The sequence below is a fragment of the Peromyscus maniculatus genome, chromosome X (genome assembly GCF_049852395.1).
Source record: "Peromyscus maniculatus bairdii isolate BWxNUB_F1_BW_parent chromosome X, HU_Pman_BW_mat_3.1, whole genome shotgun sequence".
NCBI lineage: Eukaryota > Metazoa > Chordata > Mammalia > Rodentia > Cricetidae > Peromyscus > Peromyscus maniculatus.
The window spans coordinates 49,421,233-49,442,768 of NC_134875.1; the positions used below are offsets into that span (position 1 = coordinate 49,421,233).

General features: G+C 41.0%; 1 protein-coding gene across 1 annotated transcript in view; it reads left to right on the top strand.

The window, feature by feature from the left end:
* The window catches only part of Gucy2f (guanylate cyclase 2F, retinal), a 98,053-nt gene that overhangs the window by 70,105 nt on the left and 6,412 nt on the right, over positions 1 to 21,536 (top strand). Inside the window, exons 14-19 of the mRNA XM_076561562.1 lie at positions 517 to 709; positions 7,060 to 7,234; positions 10,232 to 10,330; positions 13,291 to 13,385; positions 18,555 to 18,643; positions 18,740 to 18,828. Coding sequence (XP_076417677.1) covers positions 517 to 709; positions 7,060 to 7,234; positions 10,232 to 10,330; positions 13,291 to 13,385; positions 18,555 to 18,643; positions 18,740 to 18,827 — 739 coding nt within the window. The 3' untranslated portion in view covers position 18,828. The remainder of the gene's footprint in view (positions 1 to 516; positions 710 to 7,059; positions 7,235 to 10,231; positions 10,331 to 13,290; positions 13,386 to 18,554; positions 18,644 to 18,739; positions 18,829 to 21,536) is intronic.

The window sequence follows — 21,536 nt, forward strand, 5'->3', positions numbered from 1 at the left end:
CTCACTTTGGAGACCAGGCTGGCCTCGAACTCACAGAGATCCGCCTGCCTCTGCCTCCCGAGTGCTGTGATTAAAGGCGTGTGCCACCACCGCCCAGCTAGAGTTCTTAAAGGGAAGAAGCAGGCCTATTTCCAGGGGACTTTCTCCCTTATCTGTTGCTAGAATTTCCATTGCCCACCCACCCCAAGTAATATGGTCTTCAAGGAGATCATTGCTAAAACTAGTCTTGTGGAAAACTAACCAACAGGGAACATTACTCCAAAGAGAGAGGGTAAGGTAGAAGCCCTGGGAGTTGAAGAAACTCCATGGAGACAGAGACCAGATCTGTCTTCTCAATGTTATATTCCAGCACCTGGCCCAGCGCCTGACACATTCTTTGTACTCAATATATGCTTTACCCAGGTGAAACTCTTTCTCACCATTTACCTGAAAGTGATTTTTAGAGAAATTGTCTTTAGTGTGTGCTACATAAGGAGGCTAATCTCTTCTTAGGAATAGCTATGTCTACTTTTTCAGATCAGTTGCTGAATCCCTCAAAAAGGGCCGCACAGTTGAACCTGAGGGATTTGACTTGGTCACCTTGTACTTCAGTGACATTGTGGGCTTCACCACCATCTCAGCCATGAGTGAGCCCATTGAAGTGGTGGATCTTCTGAATGACCTGTACACACTCTTTGATGCCATCATTGGTAGTCATGATGTCTACAAGGTATGTTAATTAGCAGACTAATGCTTTCTAGCATGAAACTTTGTACATGAGATTTATTTATGTGTATTCCAAAATTGAAGGATGCAATTTTGCAGAATGTTGTCTTTTAGGAATGAAAATTAAAGTAGCACATCACTCCATTACTATTCTGTTGAGAATGAAGGCCAGGCAGAACAAGTCTCAAATAAGGAACAGATTACCAGAAAGATTTCTTTTGAGATGTTTTCTAGAATTATGACTAAGAAGAGGTTAAGATGGGGAGACCTATTGTAGTTCATTGGATGCATCTTCACAATGTAGAAAGTATTGTGCTGGGTAATGAAAAGATGACAGAAATACTGATGATTTTCTCATAGTTGATGGCTACCCTAGGTAAAGTTTATGTTTATATAATACATGCTATGAAAATTTGATTTTCTCCCTAGGTATTGTTTTTTTTAAAGATTTATTTATTTATTTATTATGTATACAGTGTTCTGCCTGCATGTATGCCTGCAGGAAGAGGGTGCCAGATCTCATTACAAATGGTTGTGAGCCACCATGTGGTTGCTGGGAATTGAACTCAGGGCCTCTGGAAGAACAGCCAATGCTCTTAACCTCTGAGTCATCTCTCCAGCCCTAGGTACTGTTTTTATACAAGGAACGTAGCATTACACCAGAGTATTCTAAAGATGCAACTTTTGGGGATTGATACAGGCTAACCCAAAGTACATCTATTCATCTAAGGTTTGAGGAAGTATTAACTCACCATTTCCCATCCTTCCAGCTTAGTTCCATTTTTTTTTAAACAAAGGTTGCAGAATATGAGGAGAAAACAGATAACTCTTTTCACTCTTGCTGTTCCTATGCTTCCTTACTATTTTTCCTTTTACATGGTATATTGTCTCTAGGTAGAAATAGGTAGAAAATGACTAAAAGTCTCATAGTTCTGTTGAGACATTCCCAAGTTGCTAGTTGTTGCTGGAGAGCTTCTCTCCAGGTTCCCCAAGCCCCGCAGTCCCACAATCCACTTATAAAATAATCACTCAGACGCTTATATCACTTATAAACTGTATGGCCGTGGCAGGCTTCCTGCTAACTGTTCTTTTATCTTAAATTAACCCATTTTTATAAATCTATACCTTGCCACGTGGCTGGTGGCTTACCGGCGTCTTTACAGGTTGCCTCTCCTGGTGTGGCTCCAGTGTCTCCCCTCCTCCTTCCTGTTTCCCCAATTCTCCTCTCTCTTTGTCCCGCCTATACTTCCTGCCTGGTCACTGGCCATCAGTGTTTTATTTATATAGAGTGATATCCACAGCACTTCCCCTTTCTTCTTTTTTTAAAAAGGAAGGTTTTAACTTAAACATGGTAAAATTACATATAACAAAACAATTACCAAGCAAGAATTATAGTTACAATATTAAAGAAGATGTCCTATCTATCTTATATTTGTGAGTTTAAGGTTTTATAGCTAACTTATCTTTTATCATAACTGAGGAAATTACGACTATCTAGTCTTCAACCACATCAAAGACCTGAGAAGGAACTTAATGGTACCTGAGAAATGGTAGACGGATGCAAGCAACTTTCGGGAATCTTGCAAGAGTAGACCAAGACAGCTGGCAGCCTGGACAGTCACCTAATAATGTTTCTCAGTATTGTTGGTGCATTCAAATTGGCTACAGGCCTAGAGTATCTGACAGACCATTTTCAGAAGCAGGATTTCTGAAAGACCATCTTACCCTGTCTTGGCAGAGTACAGTGGTCGCTTTCCTTGTGTCCCGCTTGTCCAGAAAGGACAGCATTGCGTTTGTACTGTCAGCCATCAAGGCAAGGGCAGTTCTTTGCCCAGTAGGCCATTTTGTGCCAAAAAGACAAACTTCCAAATGGAAATGTCTTAGAAGCCCAACATTCTCTCGGGATCAATTGGTGCAGCTAGGAGCAATTGTGTCTCACGTCAACAGAATTCTAAGTTATTTAAATGCCATATTCTCTAGGTCTATGAAGTGTTTGAAGATTACCTATCTATCTGAAATATATCTATGTATACCTAGAAGACTTAACTAACATGGCTACAAATATGATTATCATAGATGACTAATTATTAATCTATTTTTAATTATCCATTACAATTTTAAATGAGTTACATAAACATAATACCTCAAACAAGAATAGAAATATCTATATATATACAATATAACAAAATTAACTTCAAGTTTGTATCAATAAACTAAAATTTATACCAATGTAAAACATTTTAAACATAAACTAAAATCTATACCAATGTAAAACATTTTAAACAAGTTGTTCTTTAAAAGTAGGTTCATTAATCTACCCTTTTATCTTATCATCTCCATATCCTATATATCCATATCATATCTTTTCTTTTTTAGAAAGAGATCACATTTATAATCAACCTGTTTTAAATAAAAATATTGGTTTTTCTCTGTCCCACACCAGAGGGCTCTTCTGATTTGGGACACAAGAATCTCTTAATCATTTTTTTTTAAAGCAATATGTCTGGGTTTAGAGGGGGAGTGAGCCAATTCCACCTCTAAAGCCAGCTTGGTATATTTGGGAATTTGGGCGTAGCATCTCTTACTACTACTTCCTGCTGGAGGGGGGCGCTGTATCTTATGGGGATGCAAAGAAAATTTTAGGCCTATGGGGTAGTCCGTGAGGCTGTATTATGGGAGCCAGTTGCCTTGAAGCCGTTCTGGATGTTGGATCATCTGGGCCATGGTGTCATCGGAGACCTTTCAGGGGGTCTTGGCTGGTGAAACCTGATGTATCTTAATCTGGAACAAATCCACAGCCTCTGGCTTTCTGTGGAAACAAAAGCAGAACCTCTTTTCCAAAGCAACATATCCTTAAATCCAAATTTTGAAGTCAAGGTACCTTTGAAATATACATTTTGGCATAACTCAACAGCTTTTGTAATCAAATGTTTTTCTTCAGTTATGAATATCAAAGACAACATAATCCAGATTTTATGTGTGATAGCCATCTTTATGTGGCTTATTACCTTCACTGTCTTTTTTTTAAAACACTTTATTTTTAGATACTATTTATTTATATAATGGTATATATTTTTTTCTTTTAAGCCTATGTACATTTTTACATGCATTATAAACTATTTTATCTGAATCAGTCTTACTGCGAACTTATTGCTTTAAACTGTAGCCTTTTAAGCCTGAAACGGCGCTGTGGCTGCTGGCTCCACCCATTTCAGCTTTCCAACATGGCAGTGGTACGTTTTCTGCCAGCTCTGGGAGTCATCAAGTCTCAGAAATAGTGGGTCTAAGCTTTTATCAAAGCAGCGTGTAGCCCAGAATTTTTTTTTTTTTTAAATAATAGTAAAGACTAAATCTACCACACAGCTTAATGTGCTGCTGGCAGACGCCTCATTTCCGCCATACTGCGGGTCAAACGCACACGCCAGGAGCCCGCCAGTGTTCAAACCTGCGTTTTGCGGCGTCTAGCTGCCCGTATGAGACAAGAAGCAGGAACCTGGTTTTGGCTCTGTTTAGAATTGGTTATTAAATATTCTCAGGTTTAAGGTGGAAACTCGAGCCGTTGGGCGCCATTTGTTGCTGGAGAGCTTCTCTCCAGGTTCCCCAAGCCCCGCAGTCCCACAATCCACTTATAAAATAATCACTCAGACGCTTATATCACTTATAAACTGTATGGCCGTGGCAGGCTTCCTGCTAACTGTTCTTTTATCTTAAATTAACCCATTTTTATAAATCTATACCTTGCCACGTGGCTGGTGGCTTACCGGCGTCTTTACAGGTTGCCTCTCCTGGCGGTGGCTCCAGTGTCTCCCCTCCTCCTTCCTGTTTCCCCAATTCTCCTCTCTCTTTGTCCCGCCTATGCTTCCTGCCTGGTCACTGGCCATCAGTGTTTTATTTATATAGAGTGATATCCACAGCAGCTAGTGGCATGGATACTTGTCATATTGGAGGAAAAAGATGCCTCAGGTATCCTGAAGTTTAGATAACTCATGTCTTAGGAACCATGGAAAAGCTGGGGAATGAGTAGCTTCATTTATTGGATCCTTCACAGTAGCCTCAAATGGTCCAGCTCTCAAATCACACACCAGGCAGTGTATTTATCTCAGATTAGTCAGATAGAGACTCTTAAGGGCTAAACTATGTCATCTAAATAGGGTTCAGAAATAGACATCATACCTGTCAATCAGCAGGAGCTGCAAACTAATCAAGAAATGCACATGGAAACCACTGTGGAGGAAAAAAATCTATGGAATCAGACTACCTGTCTTAACTTGTTGAACTCAAGAAGCCTGAAGAGAAAAACAAATCACTGAAAGCTAATTCAGTTGAAACTAAAATCAAAGATGATTCAGCATGGGCAGTAACACAGCCACTAGTTTAATCAATCCAGCTGATTCTGCTCAGACAATCATTGGGGGTCCTGGGGATGAAGCCATTAGCTATTTTGGTACTTCTTGGCTGCAATACGGAGTTAGTGGTTTGTTTTTTAAGATGGAACAGGGCTGTCTGAATCCAAAAATGGAATCTAAAATTTCAAGCCTGTTTATTAAAAACAACACAGTGCAAAGGAAATAAAAATTGAACCATCAGTGAGTCACCGAATGTGTGTGTATTTTCATTTTCCTTACCTATAAAATTGGAATCACCTCCCTTGGAACTTGATAATCTAAAATGGATGTGAGAAGTAAGTCTACCGCAGAAGTTGGTGATTTGTTCTCACTTTCCCTTCTTCTACTGCCCCATTTCAACCAGATCCTTTTCTATGCCTTTGCTTCCCATGAAATGTCCTTTGACTGCTGCATCCCATAATTCTTCATAGCCATCTACATACCAGGGCTCACCTGTGCCGGGCTTTGTGTTCTAATGTCCTCATTTATACCACTGCGGTCTCTGGGGTAACAACTTACCAAAGCTAAGTGGTCAACTACCATACTCTGATAATGGCCAGCCACTAACTCACTGTTCCCAAATAACATTTGCATTCTAACCCTTCTTTTGTTAAGTCTGTCACGACCATTTGACAGTGGAAATCTTCCCTCCAAACCATACCAATGCTGGGAGACTGAAGGGAAGCACATTGAAGTAAAAGTCCCATGCTAATGGGGCTAATGTCCATTATTATTGGTTATTTAGAAAGCCATTATGTGAGCCCCGTTGGTGAATCCTAAACTTCATTTTATGGAACTGAATAATAACCATAGTCCTAAGACTGACTTTAAGACATGCTTTTTTGTTGTTGTTGGTGGTGGTGATGATGGTAGTGTAGTGATAACTTACACTTAATGTATGGTATCGTCCACCTGCTCAGTTTTAAGTGCTTTGATGCACATTAAATTATTTAGTGCTAAAAATCCTACAAGTGAGGCATTGACATCATCTTATTTTAAAGATGGGCACACTGAATGGAGCAAAGAGGAATTAAGCGATTTGCCCCTTGATTGTAAGTGGTGAGTCTGAGATTCTATGCAGGGCAGTATGTCTCCAGAATTTCATTGATTTTTTTTTTTTAGCTGTAATCAAATGCTTAGTAGGCCATCCTGACTGGCACATTTCATAAAAGTCCTTCCAGTTTGCTTGTGACTTGAATTCTCCTGAAAAACTCCCATGTATGAGTTACCTAAAAGAGTGAGCACACTCCATGGGGAAGATGAAGAGCAGAGACTCGTCTTTATTTCCAAGTATCCAGATCAGATTCTTTTTAAAAAATTAAAAAGAATTATTAATTAATCTCTGATTCTTGCAGAATAGGCAAAGGGCAGATTTATCACCTCTCAAGGATATAGCAATAGGAGAGGAAGAGGTGATTGGTGGGGAAAGACCTAGGTCACATAGCCAAAAGGTTTGTGACATTGTCATATTAGCATGACAAATCAGGAGGTGGACTCTTCTTGTCCTTCTTTGCCTTTCTATGTGCTTTGCCAAGGCTGCCCATTTCTCTAAAATTAGCTAGAGAAATGCTTTCTCTCTGACAGTATTTTGGGTACATTTTCTCCAAGTAATTTGCCAGGGACATCTTGGGGACAGTCCCACTTTCCCTTCATATAGAAATTTCTTGAAGCTTGATATTTTCCTAGGGCCATTCAATAGCCTTTGAAGAAGCTATACTTACTTCAGAATCACTGCTTGTGAGGCCTATATATCAGTATTTTAATGAAGCTCCTTAAATGATTCTGATGGACTTTTAGGCCTATGAATTATTGACAACCCCACACTGTCTTCCTCACTTTACATATTTGGCTTCCATAATACTCCTGAAACACTCTCTCTCTCTCTCTCTCTCTCTCTCTCTCTCTCTCTCTCTCTGAAGTAATACGAATAGATTACATGTTTGTTAATCCTACTCTTTGTAATTCCCAGGTAGAGACCATTGGAGATGCCTATATGGTGGCCTCGGGCCTCCCAAAGAGGAATGGCAGTAGGCATGCTGCTGAGATTGCCAACATGTCCCTGGATATCTTGAGCTCTGTGGGCACCTTTAAGATGCGACACATGCCAGAAGTGCCAGTCCGAATTCGTATAGGACTTCACTCAGGTAATGGAAGCTAGTGAAGGCAAGAGAAAACATTTGCATGTGCCTCGTAGGAGCCTTAGAAGAAGAAGGAGAAATGTGTAGATGTCCTCTGATTCTGGACAGCTGGATTATCCTGGTGTCCAGCAATGCTTCATTTCTTTCTGCTTAGCCAGTTTTCCTTCTTTACTCCACCTCCACCGCGGCAGTGGACAGCAGCTCCTGCTCTGTCTATACCACTAGTATAGACTGGTGCCTACCCTTCTCAGTTTTCACCGCCATGTCTACATTTACTATGCTACAAGATCGCCAAGTATTTGTGAGGTTTAAGATAATGTAATCAATTAATCAAGAACATTTTCTTCCTGGACTTATCCCCTATCTCATAAATGTCTTCAAGCACCTCCCCCCAATTTCTTTTCTACTTAAGTATTACATATATGCTGGTGACTGTAGACAATTTATCTATTTTATAAACACTGTTTCAGAACTTAAAATGTAATTACAACACTTCCTTTTAACACTACAGCTCCAGGACAGTCTTTTCCCTTAAGCTTCACACCTATGTGTGACATTTCCACCTGAGCATTTCACTTTGTCCTTAGACTCACCAGGTCTAAAACAGAATTATTTTCTTCCCATACAAATGTGTCTTTAGTCTGTGCTTTATATTTCATTTAGTGTTACCGCCAATGACCTGATTATCATCATAGAAGTCATCCTGGACTCCTCTCTCCCTCTGACCTTCAATATTCAACCAGCTACTGGTTATTTTATTTTACCATGTATGTGTTTATGCCACAGTGCTTATGTGAAGGTCAGAGGACGATTGACAGTACTTGGTTCTCTTCTTCTATCATGTTGGTCCTGGAACTCAAACTTAGGTTGTCAAGCTTGGTGGTAAGTGCCTTTGTCTTCTGAATCACCTTGCCAGCCCCAACTGCGAGGTTTTAAACTTCTTTCCCTATTAGACATTTCTTGAGACTCTCTTGTGTCCTCTTGACAATCACTACTCAAGTCTAGGCCACCAGCATCTCCTTCCTGGACTGATCATTTTAATAACACCATATTGCTTCCATGCTTGCCTCTCTCTATTCATCCTTCCCATAATTATCACTGTCTTGTCTGTACCGCATTAGACTTTAATCTCTTTGGCAGCAGGGACCATATCTTATTCATATTTTTCATTGACTATAGCAGCTGCTCACCCTCTCTCCAAAGAAAACTCTGTCCTCATTTGTGCTCCAGTGTCACACCTGCAGTGTCCTAAGCGTACCTCAGTTTAGGTGGTTCCTAATTTTTTTTCTTTTTCCCTTTTTTCTTCTTGTTTTTTCAAGACGGGGTTTCTCTGCGTAGCTTTGCGCCTTTCCTGGAACTCACTCTGTAGACCAGGCTGGCCTTGAACTCACGGAGATCCGCCTGGCTCTGCCTCCTGAGTGCTGGGATTTAAGGTGTGCGCCACTGCCACCTGGCAGTTCATAATTATTTCAAATGTAACGTATTTAAATTTTCAAACTGTCTTTTCCAATGAATGAACACAAACCTAGAGCCCCATGCCAGTTTAGTCATGGTCCTCAATCAGATAGCCAGCAAGCCTGTTGATTCTTTTCTCATAATGTCTGTCATTCAGGTCCCCACTTTGGCTGCCTACTTTCCACCATCACCTCCTTTCCAAAGCCTTCTATTTGGTTTCACCACTCCTCCTTCAATGCATCCAATACACTGACCAGAGAAGAAAAAAAGACAAAGAATATTCTGCATATAACCTTTGCTCAAAATTCTCTAGTGGGCTAACGACTGCATTTTGTACAACTCATTTAACCCAAACTTATCTGTAGTTTCTCCCCAGATGCCTGAACTGGAAGAATGTTCTCTCTAAGAACTTCCAAAAAGACCATGCATTCTGAAGTCTCAATCACAAACCTTTCATTTATGTCTCTTTTCCCTGTAACTGAATCCTACTCACCTTCCAAGAGTCTGGAGAAACCTTGCCCACAGGAACCTTCTTCCTTATGACTCTTCACCTTCTAAATTGCTCCAGTTCTTCTGTCTGAACAATTTGCTTGGCCTCAGCCACATTGCCTGGCTTGCCTCCTGCTTGGTAGTCTCTTCATTCAGATGTGAATATCTGGTATACTGTAGGCCATATATTATTTCTTTTTGACTCCCATAGTGCCTGCCGTGATACCCAAGTAGATGCTACAAAAAAAAGAAAGAAATGAATTAAAATAAAAAAAATTACAGTTTTAGTTCTGGTTTGCTCTTATTCACAGCAGAAAGAACCAATGGAAACATAGGAAACAACAAAAATATAATGCTGACTATTTTAATAGAAAAATAAAAAATCAGAAAGGTAAGGCTGGGGGCCTTTCAGTAGACTGTTGAACTCATTTTTCTGTCTGCCTGCTGAAGTGTTTTTTTTTTCCAGTTATCTTGAACATGTAACACGGCCATAATAGTGTAAGAACAAAAATTCCTGCAAGAACAAATGGGAAATAATTTTAGATTATCTCTGCACACTGTTCTTCCACACTCCTACCACAGATAATGAAAAGGCAGCTCTACTTGTTTCCACATTTTCTGATTGTCTGAGCAATAATTCTCTTTGTTGACACAGTTGGGAGATAGACTTACAAGATTCTTTCAACCCTAAGGCACAATAAACAGTCACATTTTCTCTTTGCAACAAATCCGTTTGAATCCTGAGTCCTTGTTCAGGCTTTTCTGGTTTGATCCTGATGTTTATTTATCATTGTTGGCAGATATCATCATTTTGAGTAAAACTGTTGCTACAATAGAGGTGTAAATCAGAAAGGTAGTCATGTTTGGAACATGGTAAATTTGCTTCCTTGTAGACTAGAGTTCATTACTCAATCATCAGTCTTCCTTTAGATTTCTAGATTGGTTTGATGGCAACTTTGGTTCTTCTGCAAAGCTGCCCCCACCCTGTTTGTGGGTCTTTTCTAGTAGTGTTGAGTACACACTTGTTGACTCCAGCCCCACTCTCCTGCTGTTTAATAGGGCCTGTTGTTGCTGGAGTAGTGGGCCTCACCATGCCCAGATACTGCTTGTTTGGTGACACTGTAAACACAGCTTCACGAATGGAATCAACTGGCCTACGTGAGTATCTGTAGATGGACAGGGTGGGACCATCTTGTGATTAGGAAAGTGATTCTTCAAAGGGGAGGAAGAAAATGGGGTACTCAGTGTTTTAAGGAAAAAGGAAAGATAATTCAAGACGATTAAGACTTAGCACACATTTCTCTGGTCTCTAATAGCAAACCAGTAGGGGGTGATGTTGGACTGAACATGTACCTCTCCTGTTCTAGAAATAGAGCTGTAGCTAAGTGACACTGAAACAGCCAGTCACTTTGATCAAAACAACTTAAAAAAGTCATTTGGGCAAAAGAAAGAATTGGCCAGCTTGGTAGGTACGAAGGAGTCATGTAGAGAAAAGAACTAGATAAGAGACTGACATTTTCAGTTTTCAACTAGTTTGTGAAGGCACATGAGCCAGCTGCCTCCCAGCTGGCTGCTGCTATTTGTTGCTTTAGTCCAATTTTTTGAACTAGTTAGGACCTCAGGAGTTTCTGGCTTTATCAAATAAGCCCATAGAACTTAGCTAGTAATAATCCTTCAATCCAAGGAGCTTGGAATTCCAAAATAATTAATTCCAACTTGCCTGCACATAAAACTCTTCCTTCCTTCCTTCAAAATGATCATAGTAGCAAAGATTCTACTGTTTCTTCCTTTCTTTGCAAATAAAACTGTACAAATGATTCTGTCATTGTTGGTTTTTGTGGACAAGATGCTTTATTGGTTTCTTGGTTGCTCACTGCCTCTACTGAGGTACGGTCAGCACCACAATATGTCTTTTTATTTCTATCATGGTTAAGTAAAGCAAATGTTATTATAAGGAAAACATATGGAACAGCATTAAATCCTATACACAGTTTTCATGGATTTTTTTTAAGCTAAAGAAAGCAATCATTTAAACCATCAGCAGTCCTGGTGCTGGCAGCTACTAGGCAAGGCAAGCTCATCCTCAGCTTCAGCACCATTCTGAAACTAGTCCTTGATGATATGGTGGCCTGTAGCATAGCGGGTGGTGCCCTGTGTGACCCCACTCTGCATCCTTCATGAACAGAAACAGGTTTATACAATGGGTCCAGTCTTAGCCTATCTAGCCTGTGCAGCCATGAGTAAGAGGCACCACAGTACTTAGAAAGTGTTTGCAGAATAAATTTTCTGGCATCTGGGAAAGTCTTTAAAACCCCACAGATATGACAGAAGCCATGGAAGTAGTCCTCCAGGAACCACTCTGTGCATATGACTTTGCGTATGACTTTGCGCTTGAAATACAACCCAAGATGAAGTGAAAATGATCATGGAACTGCAATGCAGATTTGGCACAATGCTTAGAACTGATGTAAGCACATAGAAGGCTGAAGTCATATTCTGGTATGCACTAGGGAAAACTCCACACATTTCACTTTGGAAATAGAGAGCTGAGAGCAAAAATTGAATTCTGAGATTTAGGTAGCATCTTGTCTAGTCATCAGGCACAAAGAGAAAATGGATGAACCGAATCATCCACAATAAGTGTTTAGTAAGCCCTGGTTTTGCAAGGAAGGCATTGTATGGGATATAAAGAAGCATACTTGAGTGACCTCTGTGCTCCTGAACCCGGTAAGTGTGCTTTGCTAAAGTCTATGAACCGAGTATGGCAGTCAGCCCCGCCACTGAATGAGGGTCTGATAAGAGGTAGCCTCTGACCTCATGTTGAATGTGACACTAGGGCGTGTAGCAACCATCTTAATAAAAAAAATCAATTTCATCAGTATCTCCTTCACATCCAGTTAAATAGACTGGGATTCTTGAATGGGAGTGATTAGGGACTTAAGAGTGGTCCTTATCACATAGTTAGGCAGCGGTTGAAATCAACTGCCTTTTGAGCTATATGCCCCCATAAGCAGGATCACCCGACTTCCTGAAGGTCACATGCTAGTCGATGGCACCTAGTGGAATGAATACACTAGTCAGGGATGTGGCTTTTAGAAACAGAACCCTTTTCTGAGTAGAGGCTTTAGATGAATGTGATTCAGTGAGAAAGACAAACAATAGTAGTGTGCTGTTAAGAAAAGGAAAGTCACTATGCCTATACATGAGAAAAATTTCTTGTTCTTTTTAGCCATGCCTTCCTAGTCAGATCATAAGCAGACTCTAGATGGACTGCTTCTGCCAGTACATATGAGAGCAGGTGTTGGACTTTTACTTAAGACTCAATCTCAACAAGGTGTCAGCTCATATAGTAACAGTTATCAGGAGGCTCAGGGACCTTGTTTCAGGGAGCAAGTGGTTGGTCTTCAGGAAAGAATTACAATTTAGTCCTCAATCAATTTTTAAAGATCAAATTCCCCAATGTAAAGCTCCTGTCACATGTTGGAATCCAAGACTACAAAACAATATATTCATGCACATTTATATCTGGAAGCACTCACTGTCCATAAAAAAAGGGATGTCTGATGCTCCCAAAATGACTGACAGAAATCTCGGGCTATTTCCCACTGATGTTTTAAATATGATAATACTAAAAGATGGCTGTAAGTGCACCCATTTTGGAAAAGACACTTTTTTAATCTAAAGGAGGATTATATAGGTCTGGATAATTCAGCCTTAATAACCACCGGTGCACCAGGCTGCTGAAGTCCCACTTCCCTCAGCGGAAGTTACATTGTAGCGGAGAGCACAGTGGTTGTTGCTGCTTTCTCCATCTCAGCCTTTGAGTTGACTCCTTGCTGTTGCATGACCTTTCATCTGAGACAGTGTCTCAAGAGGGCTGATAGGTGCTATTACTAATGCCTTCTTTGATGAGCTCGTCACTCCTCCTCCTCCTCCTTTTATTTAAGTAGGACTAAAGCGCTCTCTCTCTCTCTCTCTCTCTCTCTCTCTCTCTCTCTCTCTCCACTTTTCTGAGAGGTTTGTGTACTCGAAAGCGGCGACGTTCATTACATTGTTAACGTCTCATTGATTTTACCAGTGAGAAAGGAGCCGAAGTGATGCCTCCCCTTCTTTTACAGCGTACCGAATTCATGTCAGTCTCAGCACAGTGACAATTCTTCGAACTCTGGGTGAAGGCTACGAAGTAGAGCTTCGTGGAAGGACGGAGCTCAAGGTATAATGACCTTTTGTTTGGGGAACCAAACCACTTGGACACACCTGTGTCTCGAGAGGTCACGGTCTGTTGAAAAAGCTCACTCGGGAGTCTGAGACACGGAGCTGCAAGTTGGGCAGATTCTCGAGTTCCATTTGAGGTTGCCTTGTGCTTCTTTGTTTTTCTTTTTGAAATATTAACCTTTAACAGGGTTGGGAGAACTGAAAATCTTTCTGCATTTTTTTCAGACTGTAAGTTCGATCTTTCTGACCAAAAGCACTGTCCAGAATTTGGTTTACCAATGAGTTATGCTGTTATTTTGATTGTCTAATTTCCATTTTATTTGCTCTTTGGCACTGCTGAATAGTATTGTTGAATTTAGATTTTCTTTCAGCTCACTCAATGTCTACCCTTTTTGACTTCTCATTCACATCATCGGCCCATTATATACACAGGTGTTTCTCCAAGGCCAGGGCCACTGGAAGGGCTGGGGACACAGTTTGTTTCCATGAAAGACAAACATTTAATAACATATTTCCTGTCTGTTGAGGCTATTATTTGACCTGGAATTTGGCACTAAGATAATCCAATCTCTCTTTTGGAATTTCCACTGAATTTTCCTTATCTTTCTCATCTTGTGGACCTAAATGTAGGAGACGCCAGGGATCTGATGTGATGATCTAACTTGCTCTGTTTCAGGAGAGGAATCAAGATCTAGAAAGGTGAAGCGTTTTGACAGGGTCACATAGTCATTTGCCTTCAGAATCAGGCCAAATCTCAGTATGCCTGATTTGCTTCCATGATACCATGGTATATGAAGATGATTTTTAAGTGATTATTCATAAGGAAAAGCAAAAGATGGGCAGTAAGGGTGGTGCATTTCTTTCTGTCATTCATGAATGGTGGTGCTGGTGATTTCCATGGAATTAGATTTTAGGAGGTATAGATTTGAAGGCCCAACTCTCATCGATCCCCTCTTTCTCTACCTCGTGTTAGTTTGGCTCTTCCAATAGATCTTTAATATCTTCTGGTAGGTGGGATGACTCACTTCTGAGGGGACAGAGGCTTTTCATCACTTCTGCAGAGGACTCACACAATGGCAGGCTGGGGGGAGGGCTATTACTTGGGCAGCAAATCTGATCGCTCAAGGCTTTTGTGATTCTACCGTACATTCTGTCATTTCCCAGGAGTGAGGGACAAAGGCTGAAGCACTTTCCTCATATTGCTGGGTACAGAAATTTCACCTAAAAGCCGGAGAACTGAAGAGCTCTCCCTTTTGAAACCAAAAAAGAGAAAAACTGGCCCTAGTCCCATGGTGTTTTTTTTTTTTTTTCTTTCCTCTACAGATTCTAGACAGGAGCAGTCGACTCTTTAGGAGTTTCAAGTACACACATGAGAAATGAGGCTTAACTTCAAAGCAGCCTATTGCAATGCAAACGGTCCCTGATCGCAGGGAACTTTGGAGGATGATATAGCAAGCACAAGGAAGGAGTGTTTTCTACCTGCTTCACTGGGCCTTGTATTTTAGGGGTGCAGGAGCCTCAGGAGGAAGAGACATTAAGAGGGCTGGGTTGAAAGTGAAGAGGAAAGGGAGGAATATTGAAAGGAAAGAAGAGGAGAAGACACAAAGAGAAGGGAGAACATAGGAAAGGCTTTTTGTTTGTTTGTTTCTATTCATTCCACTTCCTTCCCCATGAGAGTCAGAAATTACACACTGTATAGCAGGAGTTGGGCAAAGGAGGTTTCTACTGTACTAGAGATAGGTAATTCATGCGTGTATCAGATAGCTACCACATTTCAGAATGGCTTACTTCAAGATTTTGACCTCTTGCCAGGGGGTGATAGCGCACGCTTTTAATTCCCAGCACTGGGGAGGCAGAGCCAGGTGGATCTCTGTGAGTTCAAGGCCAGCCTGGTCTACAGAGCAAGATCCAGGGCAGGCACCAAAACTACACAGAGAAACCCTGTCTCAAAAAACAGAAAAGAAAAAAAAAAAAGATTTGACCTCTCATCCACTCTGTTGTTGTAAGCAAAATTTGCCCTGGTACTTGGTGGAAGAAAGACCACATGTGCAGACCAGCCAGCTGTGATTTCAAAGATGATGGCTACAAACATGGCCTCCTTCCAGCTGACTGATGCTTGAACTCGCTCCAGTACTACCTCTTTGCTTGAGCTCAACCTTTGGATCCAGTGGCAATGCTCTTCCTTTAGTTATTTCCTTCACTGAAGCGATGACTTTTTTTTCTATGTTGTTTGCCTTAATGGAATACAGGCAGTGGCTTAGGTTGGGCAAAAGCATAGAATATAATAATTACTTACATTGGGTACTCATAGTGATTGGGTGGGTATAAAAAGAAAGAGACCAAAATGAGGAAGCTGAGGCAGCTTGGGAAAGGACTCATTTAGAGATGACAAGCTTGGCTGACCAGGAGAGTAAGCTCCATGTCCACTTAACCCCCTGCTGCATTATGTTGGCAACACGTTTACCAATGCCTAACCAGCCAGTTCTGCTTTTTCAGTATTTTCCTCCTGATGGCTTTATAAAACTCTAGGTCATTTTTATTACCTGTTCACTTAGCTGAGTTTACTTAGGTCACTGTTCTCATGACAAATTTGAGGCTTCTTGCTGAAATTTTGTACATATCATAGCATATCAGTTCCATTTCTCAGAGGGTTTTTTTTTTATATATAGACTCTCATTCTGAAAAGACTTCCCTAAACTCTTGTTCTCAGCAAACGTATGTTTTCATTGCTAGAGGTTGATGCTTTCAGACTTTGTCTCTAATTTCTGAGATTAAGTACCATTTGGCTCTATGGTATATAAATATTAGCATTGTTTTGTGATTTCTCTTCTCCAATCTTTTTTACTCCTTCTCTTAACCCATAACACACACAGATACACAGACATGCACACACACTCACACATGCACACACATGTAGATGAACTAAAAAAATGAAGAAACAATATTGTTAGGCTTATGAAAGTCTGTTCTCTAATCATTGCATGACATCAGACAAGTAACTCCATCCTCTCTGTGTTTCTGTTTATCTACATAGAGGTGTGTTCTTACCTGAGATTACCAGGAAGCTCATTAGTCTCACAACCTTCAAGATCCTAAGAGTTGACTTTTAGCTTCTAGATATGCCCTGCAACTCCAATATATTGGAGAAACCATGTAGTGTGGATAGAAAGGCATTGACAATTTGTAGTCTGGTAGACTTGGGTTCAAGCCTGTTATGCTTGTTTATTAATGAGCCATTTAATGTCATGGACTTCAGTGTTCCAATTTGTAGAATGAGACTGATAATAAAAATACCTTCAAGAACCTCTATAAAGAATAAATAAGACAGGAGATGTGAAAGCGTCTTAAAGTGTCATGCCAAAGCAAGATGCTGTTATTTGGCATGCACACTGGGTGGGGGTGGGGCGTCCTCTGGGACTTCCTAGGGATTGACATTGGGCCAGAGAGTTTGCTCCTGGCTTTGGCTGTTTTTTCCTCTCTTCCTGTCTTCAGAATAGTGGAAGTTGGTGTTTAAACAGGGAGCTAGGATTCCAAGAATCAGCTTGGATGAGCTTCAAAACCTCAAGGAACCCCGGGAGCTCCTTCGTATACTCTTTGTTTTGGACCCTGGCCTGACCCTGTAACACTCCCATCATCTTTTGCAAGCATTAGTTTGGGCATTCCAGAGTGACCCGGGACCCACCCATAATCTTGGCATTCACAAAGTTTCTCTGGAAATTAGCATGCTGTCCTAGTGGCCTGTAGCTCTCAAGAAAGACAGTTAAATATGTCTAAGAGTTGGGTCCTCAAGTTTAAGTTCTAACGATATGAACCTTATAAGAATTCTAAGTGTTCAAAAGTTAGGAATTGCAGTTAATAGAACTGTCTGTGCATTTACTAAATAACTGTTCTGTAGGACATTTCACCAAGTACCATGACGAAAGTGACAGGGGAGTAGACAAATAGTGCCTAATGTTTTAGAAAAGATGGCCTGGTCGTTGTTTTTTGTTAACTATTCTGTGAGATGCTTATGGAGAAAACCATTTTTTTTTAATTCAAAACTGTGGTATAGGAAGGATATACAAATACAAGAATGAGTGATAGAGTATATTCTTGTCTTTATTTTTCTCTTCAGAAAACAGAGCAGCATCAAACAGTCCTACTATGTGAAAGTGAATTATGTGGTTGTCAGTTAATGGAACTTGGGCTTTGGAGTATTCTTTTTCTATTTGTCTCATGGTGGGTTTGTTTGAACCAAATATTTGCAAACTGCTTGGAGAGTCTTTAATTATCCTAATTTGTATATGGCTATTGCCATTATTATTAAGTAAAGAATATATGTGGCTTTCTGTCTAAATAAACACTTTGTTTCTCATGAAGTGGAGGAAATGAGAAGACAGGCAAAAATAATTGAAAGGAAGAGAGAGGGAAGCACATTAAGAGAAAGGTTAACTAGAAAAGTGGGGGAAAGAATAGAGGGAGGTGATTCAGGGTCATCAGAGAGATAGTCTGGTGGTGACTAGCATGAATTTATGATCTTTCTCTTCTAAGGCTTGTGATTCTTTTTTTTTGAGACAGGGTTTCACTGTGTAGCCCTGGCTGTCCCGAAACTTGCTCTCTAGACCAGGCTGGCCTTGAACTCAGAGATCTGACTGCCTCTGCCTCCCAAATGCTGGGATTAAAGGCATGTGCCCACTGCCTGTTAATCTGTGATTCTTGACAGCCAACCAAGTTGCCTGTAAATGAGGGCATCCTTGGGGTCTTAACCTACCTAGAGGAATCCCTGGTCAGAAAGAGAAACTATGCTGCAGAAATAGAGACTTCTCACAGCAATCAAGACAGCCTGGGCTTAAAAGTGAAGTTGTAGATGACATGTACATTCTCTTCTGGGTTTTTATACAAGTTGTTGGATTGTAGAGCAAGGAGAAAGTAGATGGAGCTGTCTAGTGGTGAGTACATAGAACATCTGAATGTAGCTTAATATGGTGTTCACTTTGAATCTCAGCTTGTCTTGCCTCGGGTGCATATGGTGAGGAAGCCATATAGAAAAATAGGTACAAGGAATGTTGACACTGGGAGAACAGAGACTATTTCTGAGCTGAAATGAATGCTTGTACCCTACTGACCAAAGGATGCTTTTAGAAAAGTTGACTCTTATGTGGTTAAGGTTGTCTGTATTTTCAATAAGGGCAAAGGCACAGAAGAGACCTTCTGGCTTATTGGAAAAAAAGGTTTCACGAAACCTCTTCCTGTACCTCCTCCAGTGGGCAAAGATGGGTAAGTGGAATTCAGACTTAATCACTGGATCTGTTTTCCTATGCCCCAATCAGGCACGCTCTCTTTATACCTATTTTGGTGTTTCCTGCCCTGCAGGCAATGGGGCCATGGCTTGCAACCAGCAGAGATCGCAGCATTTCAAAGAAGAAAAGCAGAAAGGCAGCTGGTGCGAAACAAGCCATAAGGTAACGACCAGTGAGAAAACAGGGCACAGAATCTTGCCAGATTTCCCAAGCTGGGGCTTCCTTTGGCATGTGTGCTAGCCTCAGACTGTATTCTTTTGGCAGAAGGTGGTGTAGCTGGGGAACTTCCAAGCTCCACTGAGTTGGGCAAAAACCTTATTGTGGCAAGGCCTGTTGCAGAGTACGTTATACTTGAGGGATATTGGCTGCCATGGCCCGAGAGCTCCTTGTCTTCTCCATTGATCACATGTTTGAATGCTAACAACTATGGCCTTTTTATACAGTTATCAGGCAGGTGCACCTGTCTCTCATTGTTGAGCACCCGTGCCATATGGTTAATCACTGCAGGTCCGTAGATACATTTATCTAGGCAACACAGAAATATCCTCGGTTTCGTGGGATACATTGGCATGGCTATATTGAAGGGATACTTATGTCATTTCCTCTGGAGGCACTGCTTGATCTTTTCCATGGGTGGAATTGCTAAGCAAATAAGATTACTTATCCTGGCTTGGATTCAGAATAATGTCTCATTCCCTTTTCCCTGCTAAGATGAGATGGCTTTGTAGGAGCAACAGCAAAATAATTATGACCATATAATTAGAACGGAGGGACCTATTGGTTCCTTATGCTCCATACCTTCTGGTATCTGTATCATCTACAGAATCTTCTGATATCTGTATCATCTACAGAATCTTCTGATATCTGTAGACTTTTATGACTTCATTTTTGCGACAATCACATGTGCTTGTGGATGCCGGTGGTTGATGGCTGATGTTGGCTGTCTTCTTCACTTTCTATTTTGTGACAGGGTCTCTTACTGAACCTGGAGCTTGCCAATTCAGCTAGACTTGCTGGCCAGCAAGCCCCAGGAAATTCCCTGTCTCTGCTTGCCCAGCATTGGGATTATAAGTGCAAACTACTGCACTCGCCTCCTGTGTATTGATTTCTTCTTCTCTCTTCCGTGGAAAGAAACTTTGGCCCTAAAGCATGTTTCCTTCTCCACGTATCTTTAGGAAGTCACAAAAGTCGACAGATATCAGAAGATTCTAAGAAAAACAGTTGAGTATTTCTGTATACCCCTGGTCACTTGCTTTCTAGCACGGTCCAGAATAATCACAATTCTAGCAAAATCTACAAAAGGCATCCACATAACACCTATTCTCAAGCTAGCTTCATCAACTGTCTGTGAGTGGTTCTGCCATAAGAAAACCACAGTGTATCTTCATTTTTGTGACAATCACAAGTACTATGTACTAGTCAAAAATGTTCTGTTTCCCAAGCAGCTGCTGTTGGCCTTTCAATACCACCTCCTGATTCTCTGCCACCTGTGGTCTGGCTTTGTTCTTTCCTGCTGACCAGCATAAGCAGATAAGCAGCTGGGACACACAGTCATCCAACTCCTGAAACATTCTTTCCTATGAGTAGGGAAACAAGGGTACTGCCAGTCACAGATTCGATCTCTCTCTTTCTCCCTTATTTTTCTCTGTCCCTCTCCTCTTTCCCCTTTCCCCCATCTCACTGCAGGAAAGAGTCTGGAAGCTCTTGAAAGACCCCCCTCCCCCACTGAAAGAGTCAAGCAGACATTGACTGAATTGTAGAAGAACCTACTATTCCTAAAAATGTGTTGGACATTGCAGCAGAACATAGTGCAGCTGACTCACCATCATTACTGTGTGCTTGGTGGTGCTCTTCCGGCTTTAGATATAGCTTAGGCTGTATACAAAACTTACTCATTGGACCCTCGGCAGCTAGCCAGGACTGTGGCTATATGAAACATTGAAACTATTGGCCCAGGAGGGGATTCAACCTCTGATCCTGGCTTCCTTTGTATTTGTGCTTTAATTATAACATTAATTGCCCATTCTGACCTTGGTGGCCTGTGAAAAATCACAAAGTCTCTGGAAAGAGCAGCACCCTTAACAAATTTCAGAAAGCTTAACCTAAACCCAAGAATTCCCAAGTAACTCATTTATTTCTCATTAAATGCCCCGCATTAATGCCACACAATGAGATCACTTACTGCAGACTATTTGCAAATTTCTGTGAATTTGAAGGCTGATTCTTATTGAAATAGACTCAATGTACAAAAGACTCATAATACCTATGAATGTTCTGACCTGCTGCCAACATCATTGGCACTATGAAGGGAAAACAAACTTTGATCAAGCCCCGTGTTGTTAGTCAGACATTGTAGAAGGAAAGATGTTAGGAAAGGGGGCACAGCTTTGACAGATTGGTTACAGGGGCTGCCTGATAGGCAGGGCTACCTTGTTGATCCAGTCGCTTTCTCTTGTATCCCTAGATACTAATGGCTTCCCACACCTGCTTTTTCACTTCCCTTCCTTACAGTTCCTAAGTTTCACTAACTGTGGTGAATTTGAGACCGACAAGCCACTTCTTTTATCCATGGATGTACCTTTTGTAGAGTACAAAGCAATTAATCACCCATATTTATCATAATGAAGAGGAACTTTAGTCTATGTTTAGGAGGACCTGAGAGTTTCATTTTGATAGGGATAGGGAGAATTATGGAAGTTGTCAGTTGTGAAGAATGGAGTCACAGAGGCAGGTTTGGGAGAACAGGAGTACAATGGATCCCTGGGAGATGGGTTAAATGAGTAGGAAGATGGGAAAATCAGTTTTCACTCCACCTTTTTAAAACTTTTTCCTTGAAGATACTTTAGACTTAAAGACTGGGTGAAAAGCTT